At 41.3% G+C, this 18,137-nt stretch overlaps 1 protein-coding gene across 3 annotated transcripts in view; it reads left to right on the top strand.

Moving 5' to 3' along the window:
- pcsk5b (proprotein convertase subtilisin/kexin type 5b) overlaps positions 1-18,137 on the top strand; it is a 338,718-nt gene that overhangs the window by 131,970 nt on the left and 188,611 nt on the right. For all 3 annotated transcript variants that reach the window (XM_080188893.1, XM_080188895.1, XM_080188894.1), the window contains exons 8-9: positions 7,896-8,108; positions 16,649-16,749. In XM_080188893.1, the coding sequence (XP_080045019.1) occupies positions 7,896-8,108; positions 16,649-16,749 (314 nt within the window). The remainder of the gene's footprint in view (positions 1-7,895; positions 8,109-16,648; positions 16,750-18,137) is intronic.

Raw genomic sequence — 18,137 nt, 5'->3', positions numbered from 1 at the left:
CCACAGGGTCGGTCCACCTTGTTGTCAAACGAGGGGCATGCACACGGTGGGTCGTGCGTGGGCTGCTCTTGGAGGTTCCGGGAGTGGCCTAGTACTTCGTGTCGGTGTGTGTGCTTGATCCTGGACCGGCAGATGGGCACCGCAACAGCTCAGTGACTAGCACTACTAGCTGTGCAGATACATGGATTTGGGCCTGTGTCTGTGGGAGTTTGTGCATTCTCCCTGTGGTTGCGTGGGTTTCCTCCGGGCGCTCTGGTTTCCTCCCACACCCCAAAGATGTGCTCTTAGGCTGATTGGTGTACCAAATTGACACTATTCTCCCCTGAATCTGGCTACATTAGGGGTTCCACTCACATACACACAGGGCAGGGTAGGTGTAGGAAGATGTGGCGGCGTGGGCTTGTTGGGCCGAAGGGCCTGTTTCCTGTGCTGGGATGTTCTTTGTTGATTAAGGAGAATCCTAAGGCATTTTATTCATATGTTAGGAACAAAAGAGTTGTCAGGGAAAAAACAGACCTCTCAAGGACAAAGGAGGGGAATTATGCTCAGAACCCAAGGAAGTAGGGGATATCCTAAATGAATACTTTGTATCAGTATTCACAAAGGAGAGGGATGTGTTGACTGGGAGTGTCTCAGAGGGAAGTGCTGACCCACTAAAGAAAATTTCCATTAGAAGGGAGGAAGTGTTAGGTTTTTTAGAGAACATTAAAACTGACAAATCCCCAGGGCCTGATGGCATCTATCCTAGACTGCTCAGGGAGACGAGATGAAATTGCTGGGCCTCTGACAGAGATCTTTGTCTCTTCATTGGACACAGGTGAGGTCCCAGAGGATTGGAGGAGAGCGAATGTGGTACCATTATTTAAGAAGGGTAGCAAGTATAACCCCGGTAATTATAGGCCGGTGAGCTTGACGTTCGTGGTAGGGAAATTGTTGGAGAGGATTCTTAGAGATAGCTTGTATGCACATTTAGAATGGAATAATCTCATTAGTGATAGACAGCATGGTTTTGTAAGAGGGAGGTCATGCCTCACAAATTTGGTGGAGTTTTTTGAGGTGATAAAAACGGTTGACGAGGGTAGAGCCGTGAATGTCATCTGTGTGGATTTTAGTAAAGCGTTTGACAAAGTCCCTCATGGCAGGTTGGTGCAAAAGATTAAATCTCATGGGATAAAAGGACAGGTGGCTAGATGGGTAAAGAACTGGCTTGGCCACAGAAGACAGAGGGTAGCAGTGGAAGGGTCTTTTTCTGGCTGGAGGTCTATGACCAGTGGTGTTCTGCAGGGCTCTGTACAGGGACCTGTGCTATTTGTGATATATAAATGATTTGGAAGAAGGTGTAACTGGTATGATCAGTAAGTTTGTGGACGACACAAAAATGGCTGGACTCATGGATAGCGATGAACATTGTCAGAGCATGCAGCAGGATTAGATAGGCTGGAAAATTGGGTAGAGAAATGGCAGATGGAATTTAATCCAGATAAATGCAAAGTGATGCGTTTTGGTAGGACTAATGTAGGGGGGAGCTATACAATAAATGGCAGAACCATCAAGAGTATAGACACACAGAAGGATCTGGGTGTGCAAGTCCACAGATCCTTGAAGGTGGCACCACAAGTGGAGAAGGCAGTGAAGAAGGCATGTGGCATGCTTGCCTTTATAGGATGGAACATCGAGTATAAAAATTAGCATCTGATGTTACAGCTGTATAGAACGTTGGTTAGGCCACATTTGGAGTACTGCGTCCAATTCTGGTTGCCATACTACCAGAAGGACTTGGAGGCTTTGGAGAGAGTACAGAAAAGGTTTACTAGGACGTTGCCTGGTATGGAGGGTCTTAGCTATGAGGAGAGATTGGGTAGACTGGGGTTGTTCTCCCTGGAAAGACAGAATGATAATAGAGGTGTATAAAATTTATGAAGGGCATAGATAGGGTGAACGGTGGGAAGCTTTTTCCCAGATCGGACGTGACAATCACGAGGGGTCACAGGTTCAAGGTGAAGGGGGCGAGGTTTAACTCAGATATCAGAAGGACGTATTTTACACGGAGGGTGGTGGGGGCCTGGAATGCACTGCCAAGCAGGCGGTGGAGACGGACATGCTGGGATCATTTAAGACTTATCTGGATAGCCACGTGAACAGACTGGGTATGGAGGGATACAAACGAATGATCTAGTTGGACCAATGCGCGGCGCAGGCTTGAAGGGCCTGTTTCCTGTGCTATATTGTTCTGTGCTCTTTGCTTGAATGATATTGTAGTTTAGGACCATTTGTTCAAAGCATACATCTCTAACATTTATGGAGCAAACCTAAGGTACACTGGGTTTCAGATGAAAACCAGGGACGGTGTATATTTTGAACCACCCCCACACCATCTATTTACGATTATATAGCTACTTTTTTTGTACGTCTACTTCAAGTTAATTTTTTATGTAATCTATCACTGTATCAAACATTTGGTCGCTTCTGCAACAAGTGTTCTAGAAAGCTGTTAACTTGGAAACAAGGGAATTTAGTAGCATAATCAATGAATGAAGTGTGATTATAAAATAAGATTTAATTCTTCACAGCTTGTACCAAAAGATGGACTTGATATTTTTCTTTATCTTTGTTGCCAAATGTTATATGGATTCTGATAAATATCTTTTTTTTTTGAGGCTTGGTTATTCTGATCCCTTTAATGTCTGAAAGTTTCCATTCCATGCTAAGCAAAATAAAATTGGCAGATATGGTGTCACTGCTCTATCCTTAAAACCTCCTGAATATTTTTTTGGTGTGGAAATGACATTATAAGTGGGCTGTGGGCATTGGAAAGACCACCATAATGTGGTATCCACAGACTTGCAAAAATATTTAGTGAAGCTCCCTCTGGGAGGCTTTTAGTTAAGTTTAAAATAGTGGTGGATTCAGGATAAATCTTGAATTGCCTGAGAGAGCTAGTCAGACTATGGAGCCAGTTTGGTAAAGGGGCAGACCCCTGACATTGAAAAACTAAGCTAGGAGGAGAGATTCAAGAAACTTGACTTGGTAGCCTTGAAAGAATATGTTCATATAAAATAATCTTATACTGTATAAAACAGAATGGAAAACAAAACAGAGTTGGAAGGGATCATGAGTTTAAACTGGCAAAAGACTTTGGGACTGATTTCAGGAAATCCACCACACACCATGAAATTGCCTTGTAGAAAGGACACTGAAATCAAAAAGCCTTGAATCGTTAAGATACAGATATCTGATTTGTGGAGGGGAACTCTAAGTTATTTCTGAAAGAATGAGCTAAAGTTGGGATGAAGAGCTTCACTCAGCTGTAAAGACCATGTGAATCAATGGGCTTTCTTTAAATAAAGTGCTTGAGTTTTTTGGAGGGGAGTGACAAGTTTGAAAATGTATACAAGTTAATTACAAATAATGAAGTTGAATTTTTGTGTAGTGCTTTTAAGGTGCTCAAAAGCTAATTGAGTTTTATTTAAAAAGCAAACACAACCCCAGAATAACTGAGTCTCAAAAAATGTACAGCTGAAAATTGTCTGTACATAAAGGGCTATCACAGAAACCACTTCCTTAAGACAACAGAATAACTTAAAATAAAACAAAAAAAAGCAGGAAGTACTCTCCAGGTCAGGAAGATATGTGGAGAGATTTATTGCACATTTCCAGCATCCTCAGTTATTTTGCTTTTGAATAAATTAAATTCATGTTTATTTATTTAATTACGCCGTAGAACTTAGTGGGTCACGGTAGCACAGTGATTAGCTCTGCTGCATCACAGCTCCAAGGACCTGGGTTCGATTCCTGGCTTCGGCCACTGTCTGTGTGGAGTTTGCACGTTCTCCTTGTGTCTGCATTGGTTTCCTCCAGGTGCTCTGGTTTCTTCCCACAGTCCAAAGATATGCGGGTTAGGTTGATTGGCCATGCTTAAATTGCCTCTTAGTGTCCTGAGATGTGTAGGTTAGAGGGTTTAGTGGGTAAAATATGTAGGAATGTGGCGATAGGGCCTGGATGGGATTGTGATTGGTGCAGACTCGATGGGCCGAATGGTCTTTTTCTGTACTGTAGGGTTTCTATGATTCCTATGACTTCCATTGGGATCACAAAGAACAAAGAAAATTACAGCACAGGAACAGGCCCTTCGGTCCTCTAAGCCTGCACTGACCATGCTGCCTGATCTGAGCTAAAACCCCCTTCCGGGGACCATATCCTTCCATTCCTATCCTATTCATGTATTTGTCAAGATGCCCCTTAAAAGTCACTATTATATCCGCTTCCACCACCTCCTTCCAGGTTAGTGAGTTCCAGGTTAGCGTCTGTCTAAAAAACTTGTTCTATAATTCAGTTTATTTTTCTGTACAAACTAACCCAATGGTCCTACGTATGATGGGCGAAAAGTAGTGATTACAATGGGTGCGCCACGAGATGTGGACTTGATATAAATTAAGCTGCAGTGTAAAGGTGCAGCTTTTGCAGTAGTGGAATTAAAAACCACCGCAGAAGTGGAGTCTGGTACAAAGTTCATTCCTGGATGATAGGAGACATGTAGCACCATTTTTTTCCCCCACCCCACCTTGCATTGTTGTTCTTGACATTTTACTGGTATGTTTTCCAGCATTTTAAAGAGTAATATAATGCTTTGTTCTGAAAATTTCTCTTTTACGTACAGTACAGTACATATATTTTAGAGAAATATATGCCACAATTGTGGTCAGTACAGACGCGATGGGCCAAATGGCCGCCTCCTGTAGTGTAGGGATTCTATGAAATGATAGAGAAGGTAATATTTAGAAAACAAGTGGTTAGCTGAGGGAGAAAGTAATGACCTGGAAGTTCACTTAATGCATCCAAAAAAGATGAAAGCAATATAACCTCTTGATGTAAAAAACATTGATGTAAGAACACCATGTTCTAAACAAAAACGGAAAAGGCTGGAAGCACTCAGCACGTCAAACAGCATCTGTGGAAACAGAAACAGAGCTAATAGCCAGAATTTTACTGGCACACTCGCCCCAAACCTGGGATCGGGCAGGATTCAGAGAGCGACATTCTCTGCTGGCCTCAGGCAAGATTGTACGAACCTCAGGCGGACATGCCAGTAAAATTCTGCCCAGAGTTTCAGGTCTGTGACATTCCATCAAAAGAGTAGAGAACTTGGCAAAAGCTCCATGAGACTGGAAGTTTGGGAGAGTGAAACATGTGTGTGATCAGACTGTAAATAGTGATTCCATTGATGCCAAAGTGACGATGAAAAGAACCTTGGAAATGTATGGAAAGCAATAAGCCCAGCTTGCGCTAACACCAATATCAGGCACAACACCCTTCCCATAAACTGACTGGGGCCAAAGGAATACCCTGCATTCTACCTGGAGGGACATCATCCTGGAACAGTACAGTTGTTATTCTAGCCTGGTGCAAACTGAGGCTGAAAAAATGAAAGTATGGTTAACAGTTCTTCTAATGACCAATTTACTATCTTTAAACTATGGCAAGTTTCAAATATGTTGCAGTTTTTTTTTTAAAGAAATAATTTTTTTTAAAGGAATTGTAGAGATTTGTAAATCATCACTGGGGTGAAGCTGGTCTTGATGTTTTCTGTTTGACAGAAAGATACCAAACTTCAACTTGTGCCCAAATGACTCCTTAACAGTGCAAGAACTTGTTAAGTAGAGTTGCTTTCTAATAGTAAAGGTTTGTGGGGTAAAAGTTATATATTATTCTTAGCAGTGCTGGAGAATAGAAATAGTTAAAAATACCACCAGTTATTCATGTTCAATGTAGCAGTAGACTGGAAGGAATGCCTGCACTAAATTGGAATGAAAGGGCTTGTCACTGTGCCTGCTCTGCTGAAGGTGTAGATCACTATTTTGTTACAAGCTTTGCTGATGCACAAATTGTGTTTTGCAGAATGACAGCTTGGCAGTGCCTGAGTAAAACAAAGCATTTCAACAATGTGACAGCCATAAACATTCTACTGTCAGGAATAATAAGATACATGAGAATGCTTGCACTCCTCGGGCATCACCAAGTCACTGTACCTTAAATTAGAGCCAGTAATTCGACCACCTACTGCACTGGGTGTCCGTTCCATTATCCACAGTTCATTCCAAATGATTCCATTGCCAATAGAGCAGCCTCAGCATCATTGGATTATGTATTTTTGACCAACAGCCGGACCGCATTTTGTTTTTTTTCCCCACGTTACCTTCAAATCTTGTTTGCTATGGGAATGATGGTTTTTAAAAAAAAGACTTCAAGGAATGGGAAAACTTTGCCAAGGTGCATTTGAATGTATTCATTCAGGAAGTCCTGTCTGCATGCATCCATCTATCTGTCTTGTTTGTATATTTATCTGTTGTATCTGCCAATGAATTTTATACTTGTGGCATCGAATTTTTTAAAATAAATGTTTATAATTGCTTCACAGTTGTAGGGATTTTTTAAAATCCCCACAATTCTAAATCATTTCTAAACATTTCAAAGATCTACCTGATCAGTAGCAACAATTTGACTTACAAATCTGCCTTCTGATCAGAAACTACCACCTCTTTGGATGTTGTGTCCTAATAGATCTGCAGTGGGTTCAGCAATAAATAATAATGAGCTTTTAAATGAATACTATTTGTACTTTGTGTTTATAAACTTCTAATTTCAATTGTTTATGTGTTTGAGAATAAAATGTCACCTATTATAGATGGTGGAATGTATGCATAAATAATAACTTAGAATAGACATTTTTGTTAATAATTCTGGTGTGGAGTATAGTTTTTTCAAGTGCATGCCATTTTAATCTATTTTGGCAAATGTTCATGCAAACTACATTTGTAGCCTTTTTGTAATAATTTCTTATTTGTATTAGTCAGCTATGGCCCTTTGTGAGCATACTGTAAAACTTAAGATTTAGTTGTCACAGATGTACTGTTTTCCTTCTCGCACCTATTTATGTCAAATTAGTTATTGGACATGAAGTTAAACATTGGACTCAGCAATGTGTAACTCCTCATTGTTTGATGTACGATGAAGTTTGTACAATACAGAAATACTATTGATCTTTAAAAACTGAAAAGGCTGGAAGCATTCAATAGATCCTACAAAGAGCACAGGCGTTAATGTTTTAAGTGCAGACCTCTTCAGAAGCAATTTTTACAAAGTTCACCCTTTGCACCTGTTCTCTCCAGAGGTGCAGACTGATCAGAATATTTCTTGTACTTAAGAGTTACGGAATAAAAACAGCACCGAAGGAGGCTATTCAGTCTATCAAGTCCATGCCAAAATCTTTGTAGATTAGTTCAGTCAGTTCCATTCCCCTGCTTTATCTCTGTCGCCCTGCAAATTTATTTTCCTCAAGTGCCCATCTAATTTCCTTCTGAAATTGTTCATCATCCCTTTTCTCCCACCACCACCTTAAGCAGCAGGTTCCAGGTTGTTACCACCTGCTATATCAGGGGGAAAAGTACTTCATGCCACGCTGCACCTTTTGCCTAAAAGCTTAAATCTGTGTCCCCCTGTCTTTGTATCACCTAATAGGAATTGCATGTTTTGTCTAAGGTGTACCTTATCTAAACCTGCTATAATCTTGTACAGCTGCTTCCAGGTTCCTTATTCCATCATTGCATTAATTTTAGGCCCATTCTTTTAAATGGGGAAGTGGCAAAGTATTTGCAATTACGGTCGGATTTTTCTTAAAACAATAAGGACACGAGTTAAATATAGAAGTGCTGTCATAAGGAAAAAGTGTAGACCTCTTATGATCTGCCGATACGTGAAGAACTGCTGATACACCAGCACCTGAAATCTTCCTGTCAAATTAGAATGTCTCTGAATAGACAACATTTTTTTCTTTATGAATTAAACAACTCCTAAAGTGCTTAAAATTATAACTTGCTGCAATATTTTTATCTTAACAGGGCCGTGGGGGTTTGGGCTCCATCTATGTATGGGCATCTGGTAATGGTGGCCGTAGCCGAGATCATTGTTCCTGTGATGGTTATACCAACAGCATCTACACAATCTCCATCAGCAGTACAGCCGAGAGTGGGAAGAAGCCCTGGTACTTGGAGGAATGCTCATCAACCCTTGCTACTACATATAGTAGTGGGGAGTCTTATGATAGAAAAATAGTAAGTTTCCTTTCCTTCCCTTGTCCTATTCCCACATGCATTTCCCCAAATTGTACTTATTTGAAGTATGAACATAGCTTTGAAGATCTCGGTCTTAAACCAAAATGATCTGTCGTAAATAGTCTTATGGGAATTATAGTTCCATCAAAGCAGGATGGATTCAGAATATGGGGTACATTTTATCTGTGGAATAGTTGACCAGCAAAATGCATTGGCTGGCCACCTGGTATCACCAAAGGGAAGCATAGTCTTTTCTGAGAGCAGAGCTTCATTATCAAGCTGACAGCAGGCTTCAGAGCAGTACATCTGACAGATCAGAGGCCAACCTAGCCAGCAGCACTCATCTAATTTTGGCTTCCTGAATGTTCCTGATTTTAATCGCTCCACAAATAGTGGCCATGCCTTCAGCTGCCTTCAGGCACTAAACTCAGGAATTCTCCCTGCACCCACTGCCTCTTCCCTGCTTCCCTCCACCCCGCCACACACACATACTCTCAACTTCTCCACTTTTCTTCTATTTCCTCCTTTAAAACACTGTAAAATCTACCAATTTGACCGTGCTTTTGGTCATCTGCCCTAACATTACCTTATGTGCCATACAGGCTGGAGTTTTACCGATTCTGGGGCATAGAATCATAGAAACCCTACAGTGTAGAAAGAGGCCCTTTGGCCCATCGAGTCTGCACCAAACACAATCCCACCCAGGCCCTACCCCCATATCCCTACATATTTTACCCACTAATCCCTTTAACCTACATATCCCAGGACCCTAAGGGGCAATTTTTTAGCATGGCCAATCAACCTAACCCGCACATCTTTGGACTGCGGGAGGAAACCGGAGCACCTGGAGGAAACCCACGCAGACACGAGGAAAATGTGCAAACTCCACACAGACAGTGACCCGAGCCAGGAATCGAGTGGAGAGTTCTGAATTCTCCACTCACCTGACGAAGGAACAGTGTTCAGAAAGCTTGTGGTGTTTACTATCAAATAACTTGTTGGACTTTAACCTGGTGTTGTGAGACTTCTTACTGTGAAGCACCTTGGGACTAGCTTCTTATTGCATGAAAGACACTATAGGTACAAGTTATTGTTTTCTGCCGTGATCTTAAAATTTATGTTTTTTAGTTACCTATCAATTGGTGGAACCATTTTTCACTCTTTTACCTTGACATCCCCTTCTGTTTTGAACGTCTCAGGATCATCCATCATTTTAAATATTGCTAGAAAACTTGTAAAACATGAAATTTTTAAATGAGTATATTGCATTCCTGTAGCACTTTATCACAATATCGATGCTCAGAAGTGGTTTTGCATAATGAGTTAATTTTGGAGAGTAGTGATGTGTGTGATTTCAAATGAGTTCTCTTGGCCCTTTGCGATGGTGCTGGCTCCCTGCAAGACCAACTAAGCTAATTCCACTCCCCTTTTCCCTGTAACCCTGCAAATGTTATCTTTTTAGGTGCTTATCAAATTTCCTTTTGAAAGCAATAACAATTTCCAAATAATGATTCAATAACAAAACATCCAGTATTGGCAGTAGCAACAGGAATTATGAAATCTGATTTTTTAAGAAGGTTCAAAATCATTCCAAAATGAACAAGATTTATAGATCACTCTGTGCAAGAATGCATGCGAAGAGCACCTAATTAAGCCGGGGCTGGAGCAAGTTTCATCTTGCATCGGGATGAAAATACTTGAGGCCAGAACTAACCCTCAAGTGTATTTGCTGAGTTATTACAAACAGTTTCTTTGGAAGATTGTTTTTCTTTTGGTTAATTTTTGCCCATCTTCTCATTGCAGCATTAACTTGCTGCTTTGATACAGTCCTACTTGACCGTTGTTTCCCTCCAGTCTCATTTTAAATGGCCGATGTTGTTGTGTCAGGCTTGGGCAGAGAATCTAGGGTTACCAGCCCCCTAGGTTTGCCCTAAATTCTCCATGGAGCTAACTTTAACACTGTCTTGGCCTGAATAAATTAACCCAGCATAGACTAGAAAATCAAAGCAGTAACCTTCCTCCAGCAATTGGCCTTTACCAGCTGGGCCACCAGACAGCTCACCGTTTTAATGTTGCAGTAACTACTGTTTGCCTACTATATTAATCTTTCCCCAACACATATTATTGAATCTATTTCAGACTCTAATATAACTAGTAGTTTTGTTGAATTCAGGTCTGAATGAGAACTTTGAGAGATCAGCCCAACAGGTTGTCACTATTGAACTTGGACTGCATATGCTGGCTGCATTGCACATCTCAGTGGAAATCGGGTTCAGTCCTGGAGTTGATCATTCAATAAAGTTCACTTGGATTGTCATCTTTGCCTATCACATCATGAAGGCCTAGATGAGGAGTCAGACAACAACAGGTTATAGTCCAGCAGATTTATCTGAAAGCAGAAGCTTTTGGACTGCTGCTCCTTTTGTCAGTTCACCTCATGAACTTAAATCTAGTGTAAAATTGTAAATCTGCAGTTTGAGATGGCAGCATTGATGGACCGTAGAATCATAGAACAGTTTAGCCCACAATGCTTATCCCTGGTCCTTGAAAGAGTTTTACAATGAGTTGAACCTCCCTGCTTTCCCCATTGTTAAATCTTAGATGTATTCCTTGGTTGCAAATCCACCAGCCAGTTGAAAATGTACCTCTCTATCCACGCTATCAAGGTTTTTCAGTATTTTGAACACCTCTATTAAACCTCCCCTAAACTTCTTTGCTCTTAAGAGGATAATCTTCAGTTTCTGCACATAACTCTGGTACCATTCTACTAAATCACCCGTGTAGACTTTCCAAGATCTTGACATGCAGATTAATCTAACTTTCTAGTTTTTTTTTTTGGACCTGCAACAGCTGATGAGGGAGCTAAACAACTTGACTTTGTCTTCAGCAACACACCTGTCACAGATAATTTGTCCACTGCAGTATTCCTTGCGAAGTCAAAATCTCATCATGTTGCTAAAGCCATCTTCTGTTCTTTAATAAAGTACTTGTCTTCAGGCTAAGTGAAAAAGAGACAGGACAGATTTAGCAATGCAAAACTGAGTATCTGTAAACTTCTTGTTAGCTGGGAAATTGTACGCCAGCACAATTGGCCACAATCAACTATTATAGCACGTTTGGAAACAAAAACTGATTCAGTGGAGAGTATTGAAGCAAGTGCTGTATCTAGCATGTTTTAGAATGAAGTACTAATCAAATGAAGCTGGGTGTAAAGGTTACCTACATATTAAACACCAAATGCAACAGAATTGACCAGTCCCACAGCCAAAAGTTCAGAACTAAACTTTGCCACTTTACCACATCCCACCACAATTCGCAGTGAAAAATTGAAGGAGTAGGCTCCACAAGTATCCCATGCTCATGAATGTTTGAACCCAATATATGAACACGTGAGTCACGCTCAACACATTTACACAATTTTGAACTGGACAATTTTGCAAGGTTCTCCACAATCAGATATCAGTATCGAACCTACTCAATTAATTCTGTGTTATATTAAGAAGCAGCTTAGCATGCTGTTTGTGAAACAGGCTACGATTTGGATTGATTCCTCTAGTCTCATTTGGAAACATGGGTATCAAGAATCTGGCATCACTGGTTATCCAATTAACTAGTTAGAACACAATGTATTTGTCGGTAAATGCATGCTTTTAAAAGTCATATTTGTGGACAGTGAAACAATAGTGAAACCTTAGCTCATATTTAAGAAATATTCAATTTTCTTAAAATTTGTAATCCTACCTCATAAGCTGTTATGTTCTTTATATAACGTTATTTTGTAACAATCCCAGTTGATATAACTGGACAGGAAGATCCCAGAATGGTATCCTGGCTCAAAAGCCCGTAACCTTTACATTTTTTTAGGAAATGTGGAAGAACAGAGAGTCACGAGACTGCTAATTAGTTTTTAACAATAAAAACACATTTAATAAACATAAAAGCTTGATTATGATATAATACTCCTTTCATCCCCATTTAACTCCACAAATATACACTGATGTTAAGAACATAACATAAGAACATAAGAAATAGGAGCAGGAGTAGGCCATCTAGCCCTTTGAGCCTGCCCCGCCATTCAATAAGATCATGGCTGATCTGTCATGGCTCAGTTCCACATTCCCGCCCTCTCCCCATAACCCTTAATCCCCTCGCTTATCAAAAACCCATCAACCCGTGTCTTAAAAATATTTAGTGAGGCAGCCTCCACCACTTCAACGGGCAGAGAATTCCAGAGATTCACCACCCTTTGAGTGAAGAAGTTCCTCCTCAACTCCGTTCTAAACCGCACCCCCCTTTATCTTGAGGCTGTGCCCCCTAGTCCTACTGTCCTTTCTGAGCGGGAAGAGTCTCTCCACCTCTATCCTATCCATCCCATTCATCATCTTTTATGTCTCAATGAGATCTCCCCTCATTCTTCTAAACTCTTAACGAGTACAAGCCTAGTTCATTCAGCCTCTCCTCATAGCTCAACTCCGGCATCAGCCTAGTAAACCTCCTCTGCACTCCCTCCAAGGCCAAAATATCCTTGCGTATGTGCGGCGACCAAAACTGCACACAGTACTCCAGCTGCGGCCTCACCAATGCCCTATACAGCCGCAGCAAGACCTCCCTACTTTTATATTCAATCCCCCTCGCTATGAAGGCCAGCATCCCATTAGCCTTCCTGACCACCTGCTGCAACTGCAGGCTGGGTTTTTGCGACTCATGCACAAGGACCCTGAGGTCCCTCTGCACCGTCGCCTGCTGCAGTTTTTCGCCACGTAAGCAATAATTCTTCCGACCATTATTCCTACCAAAGTGGACCACCTCGCACTTGCCAACATTAAATTCCATTTGCCAGTTCCTGGCCCATTCGCCCAGCCTATCTAGATCCTTCTGCAGACTCTCCACACCCTCCGCGCAGTTTGCCATTCCCCCAATCTTGGTGTCATCAGCAAATTTAGACACCTACACTCGGTTCCCTCCTCCAGATCAGCTATATAAATGGTAAATAGCTGAGGCCCCAGCACTGACCCCTGGGGCACTCCACTAGTCACCAACCGCCAATCCGAATAGCACCCGTTGACCCCCACTCTCTGCCTCCTATTTGACAACCCATCCTCTATCCATGCTAACACCCTACCCCCAACTCCATGCCCCCTGACCTTCTGCAATAACCTCTTGTGAGGTACCTTGTCAAACGCCTTCTGAAAATCAAGAAAGACCACATCCACCGGCTCTCCTCTATCCACCGCCCTAGACACATCCTTATAGAACTCCAATAAATTTGTCAGACACGACTTCCCCTTAACGAAACTGTGCTGCATCTGCTCTATCAAGCAATTCCCCTCAAGATGCCTCGCTATTTCCTCCTTGATGACGGATTCTAACATTTTACCTACAACAGACGTTAAACTAACCGGCCTATAATTCCCTGCCTTTTGCCTGCCACCCTTCTTAAACAACGGCGTAACATTAGCCGTTTTCCAATCTTCCGGCACTTCCCCGGAATCCAGCGACATTTGGAAAATAACCACCAAGGCATCCACTATCACCTCTGCCATTTCTTTCAGAACCCTCGGATGCATTCCATCCGGTCCTGGGGACTTGTCCACAATCAGTCCCTCCAGTCTGTCGAGCACCGCCTTTCTAGTAACAATAATGTCATTGAGACCCTCCAGTCCTACCACCTTTCCATCGCTAACACCCGGCAAATTATTCACGTCCTCCTCCGTGAAGACCGAAACAAAAAAGTTATTCAAGACCTCAGCCATTTCCCCATCCCCTACCACTAAGTCCCCCCTCTCATCCTCTAAGGGTCCAATGTTCACCCTAGCCAGCCTCTTCCTTTCTATATATTTATAAAAGCTCTTGCTATCCTTTTTTATATTAAGTGCTAGCCCAGCTTCATAGTTTCTCCTACCCTTCTTTATCAACTTCTTTGTCAATCTTTGTTGACGTTTAAACCTCTCCCAATCCTCTTCTCGCCCACTACTCTTAGCTACTCTAAACGCCTCCGCTTTTAATTTAACACTTTCCTTCACCTCCTTCGTTATCCACGGCTTATTACCTCTCCTCCTACTATCCTTTTTAACCATCGGAATAAATTTCTGCTGAGCACCCAGAAAGATCTCCTTAAAGATCCTCCACTGCTCCTCAGCAGACCTACCTTCCAACGCGCTCCCCCAGTCAACATTCGCCAATTCTTCTCTCATCCTACCGTACTCCCCTCTGTTCAAACAAAGGACGCGTGTCCGGGAACCCACTTTCTCCTCCTCCATCTGCACCAGAAACTCCACCATACAATGATCACTCTCCCCAAGAGGATCCTTCACCGCAAGGTCCCTAATTCTACCCGCCTCATTACGTAACACCAGATCCAAGATAGATCGCTCCCTCGTCGGCTCCAACACACACTGTTCAAGGAAACTATCCCGGCGGCATTCCAAGAACTCCTCCTCGAGCCCACCGCGTCCAACATGGGTCGACCAATCAATATGTAGATTGAAATCCCCCATAATTATCGCCGTTCCATTCCTGCACGCCGCACTTATTTGCGCGTTAACAGCCCGCCCCACCTCCAGATCATTATTCGGGGGCCTATAGACGACACCCACCAGCGTCTTCCTCCCTTTGCTGTTCCTAATCTCCACCCACAACGATTCCACTTTCTGCTCTTTGGTTCCTATATCATCCCTTGCTACCACCCTGATGCTATCCTTAATCAGCAGAGCTACGCCCCCCCCCCCTTTTTCCTCCCGCCTATCCTTCCTAAACACTTGATACCCCTGGACATTCAGCTCCCAGTCCCTGTCACCTTGCAGCCACGTCTCTGTAAGGGCCACCAGATCATATCCATTTATGCTGATTTGCGCCACCAGCTCATCCACTTTATCTGAATGCACGAAGCATTCGGAATAAAGTGCCTTCATCAGGTTAATACATGTTACAAAGTATATTTTGGGCTATAAACAGTCCCTTAAAATCACAAGCTGGTTGTTGTCAGACGCGTTCCACTTTGAACCCGAGTGGATTTCTCCTCACAATCGCCTCAGATGATTCTTATACCATGAGCCACCTTTCTCGCTGAACTCCGACTTCCACACAAGTGATTTCCAGTTCCACTTTCAAAGTGGCACATTTTAAAATCTTCTATTAAATAATGCTTTCCCTTAGTTGTTTCAATCGACAATTCACTTCCAGGTTGTATATCACCTTCAGGACTCCTTTGTCTTGACTTGACACAAACTCTTCATATTTGCTTTAAATGTTAATTTCAAGACTGTATTAAGATGGTATCAGACCATTGATTTCTGAAGGCTGCTTTGCACACTATCAGCTTTTGCCTTGAATTCTCCTGAACAGTATATTGTTCAACTTCTCTTTTTTGGTCTCTTTTCTCTTAATTGCAATCTTCCAAGATATTCTTTCTGGTCCAATTCCCTGGTTGTGTGGACTTTATCTGGTCCTTTGGAAAGTCTGTTTGAATGTCCTTTCCATGTCCAGCTTTTTTTCTGCAAGAGTTGAGAGATATTGACTCCTGCAATCTAGCTGCAACTGTAAATGAATTTCGCTAAAACTAAACTGAGAAGCCTTCCTTCCTTTAAAGGTCCCCTGGTTACTAAGCAATGACCTCATGCACTGACAAAGAGTCATCCAGATTTGAAACTTTAATTCTGTTCTCTCTCTACAGATGTTGTCAGACCTAGCTGTTCCAGCATTTTCTGGCTTTGACCTCCTGCTTCTGCTAGACTTATTTACTCTTCGTGCTGTTATTTCTCTAAGCACGATAGAAGCACTTTTTGAATTGAAAGCAAAACCCCCACACATACAGTCACCTTTGTCCAGCAGGGATGTAACTGCTTACCCTTCCTTACACATGAACTCTAAATTCAAATGGCACCTTATTTCTGATATTTACTAATGCAAATATAAATTTCTTAAAACTACCTTTGTTTTCTGAACAATTTGTCATAAGCTTATGAAACAAAAGGTTCAGAAAGATTACCTGCAGGGCTTGGATCGTGATATCCAATCACCTTGTCAAAGTATTAACCAATGAGTGAAACAATGCCCCACATTGACTTTTGTTTCTGACGCTTGAAATTTGCAATTTTTATTTTCTTTCTATTCTACGTATTTGTTTCATTTTATTCCTTTGTTCTCCTTTGATGTACATGAGCACTTTTTAATTTAATACCACTTGAAAAGTTGCTTCTGTTTGTCAATTTCTACTTAATGGCAAAAATAATTCTATGTTGTGGTTCCTTCTTTCTTATCCCCTCTACCTATAGGAACCATGTTGTTATCAATAAAATTAAGGAGGAGAGGGAGCATGTATTGAAATTCATAAAATACCTTTTTAGGTACAATGCTTAGTCACCCATAATTGTGCATCATCTTTTAATTGGCAAGGATACATTTGGCTATGCTAAAAAAGCCAAGTTTGCGGAGGTCACAACTGGATCAGAATTGTTAGTATTTAAATTGCAGCACTGGTAATTTTTTAAACAGGGATTTGTTTCTTTCCAAACTAAATTACTTTGGACAATTTGTTTCAGATCACAACTGACCTCAGGCAGCGATGCACAGACAGTCACACAGGAACCTCTGCTTCAGCACCGATGGCCGCTGGGATTATTGCACTGGCACTGGAAGCAAAGTAAGCTCCAATTCATTTCAAGAGGGCCTCCTGTTAAATGGTTCCTCTGTACACTTAATAAAAACTGACAAGCTCAACTGAATTAACTTAATTGGATAAATTTTAGACACCTACGTCTTAATCATTTTCACAAGGCAGTTTTTGTCATGTCTAAAATATTTTCAAGTTACTGCGCTTATCTTACGAGTTGCTTGCTGAATGGAATTGGCTGAGAGCATGGATATACTAGATTGAATTGAAAAGCAACTCCACCCAAAAAAAAATCCATTACTGAAGAACAACTCCAAAAGAGGCATGATTTCACAATGTTTTTTTTAATGTTAAAGAACGTTACAAGGAAGCTGGTGTATGTGTTAATGATGATTTTTGCTTCAGTATATTGTGCTTTTACCAGGCAGGACCTGCTTAGGTTTATTTGTTCAACCAGGCACCTGGCCAATCTAACAGGTAAATGGGGCCAAATTTCCTAAATAAACACATACAGTTAGTTAATTTTCACACAATTCATTGAAAGATGCTGCCTTCAAAAGGCATTAGATCTATCATGTCTAATTCACTGTTTTCGTTTTCAAAAAGATTATTTGAGGTTTATTTAAAATGTCTTATGAAAGATTTTCCACATGAGGTACCAGGGTCATCCTGGGATTTGGCAGTATAGGACTATCTGATGGATTGTTTGAATGCTTTCTTTGACCTGGGTTGTCATGCACTTTGAATTGGGGAAAATGCTGATTTAATCACTGCCTGAACTGTGACTGGCACACGAGAAAAGTAAATGTGTTCTGAGATAGACTATTGGCAGCTGAATTGTTTGTGCATGCATCCAGTACAGATTATGTAACCTTTGTAATATCAATGTAATTTATGCAGACATGCCTTTCAGAATCCAAAAGATCATAGTGGTGACATCACCTTTCCCAGATGAAATATGATCTTAATGATTCTCTTGTGTTGCTTGGCCAGTCTTTTAAACCTCTACTCCTTTTTCATTCCACCATTTCTTTTAACTATTTGTTTCTAAAGTTGCTTTTTTTTTGATCCTCTGCATGACAACTTAACCATTCCAAGTAACCCATTGCCAGCTGATTTCATTGAAGAACAAATACTTTCATTTGATTTAATAAAGCTAATATTACCCCTCCTACTTCCAGAGGACTCTAATATTTCCAGAATTGTCAGTTTTTCTGTCCATAATCATAGAATCATAAAAATGTACAGCGCAGAAGGAAGCCATTCAGCCCATCGTGTCATTGCTGGCTGACAAGTAGCTATCCTATTTTACAACTCTTGGTCCATAGTCTTGCAAGTTACTGCACATGCATTACATATCCAAACATTTTTAAATGTAACAAATGTTTCTGCCACCCTTTCGGGAACAACCATACCAG

Source organism: Carcharhinus amblyrhynchos, chromosome 5 (genome assembly GCF_965287045.1).
Source record: "Carcharhinus amblyrhynchos chromosome 5, sCarAmb.v2.hapA, whole genome shotgun sequence".
NCBI classification, from domain to species: domain Eukaryota; kingdom Metazoa; phylum Chordata; class Chondrichthyes; order Carcharhiniformes; family Carcharhinidae; genus Carcharhinus; species Carcharhinus amblyrhynchos.
Note: the sequence above shows the minus strand (reverse complement) of the source record. Positions and strands in the feature narration are given on the sequence as shown.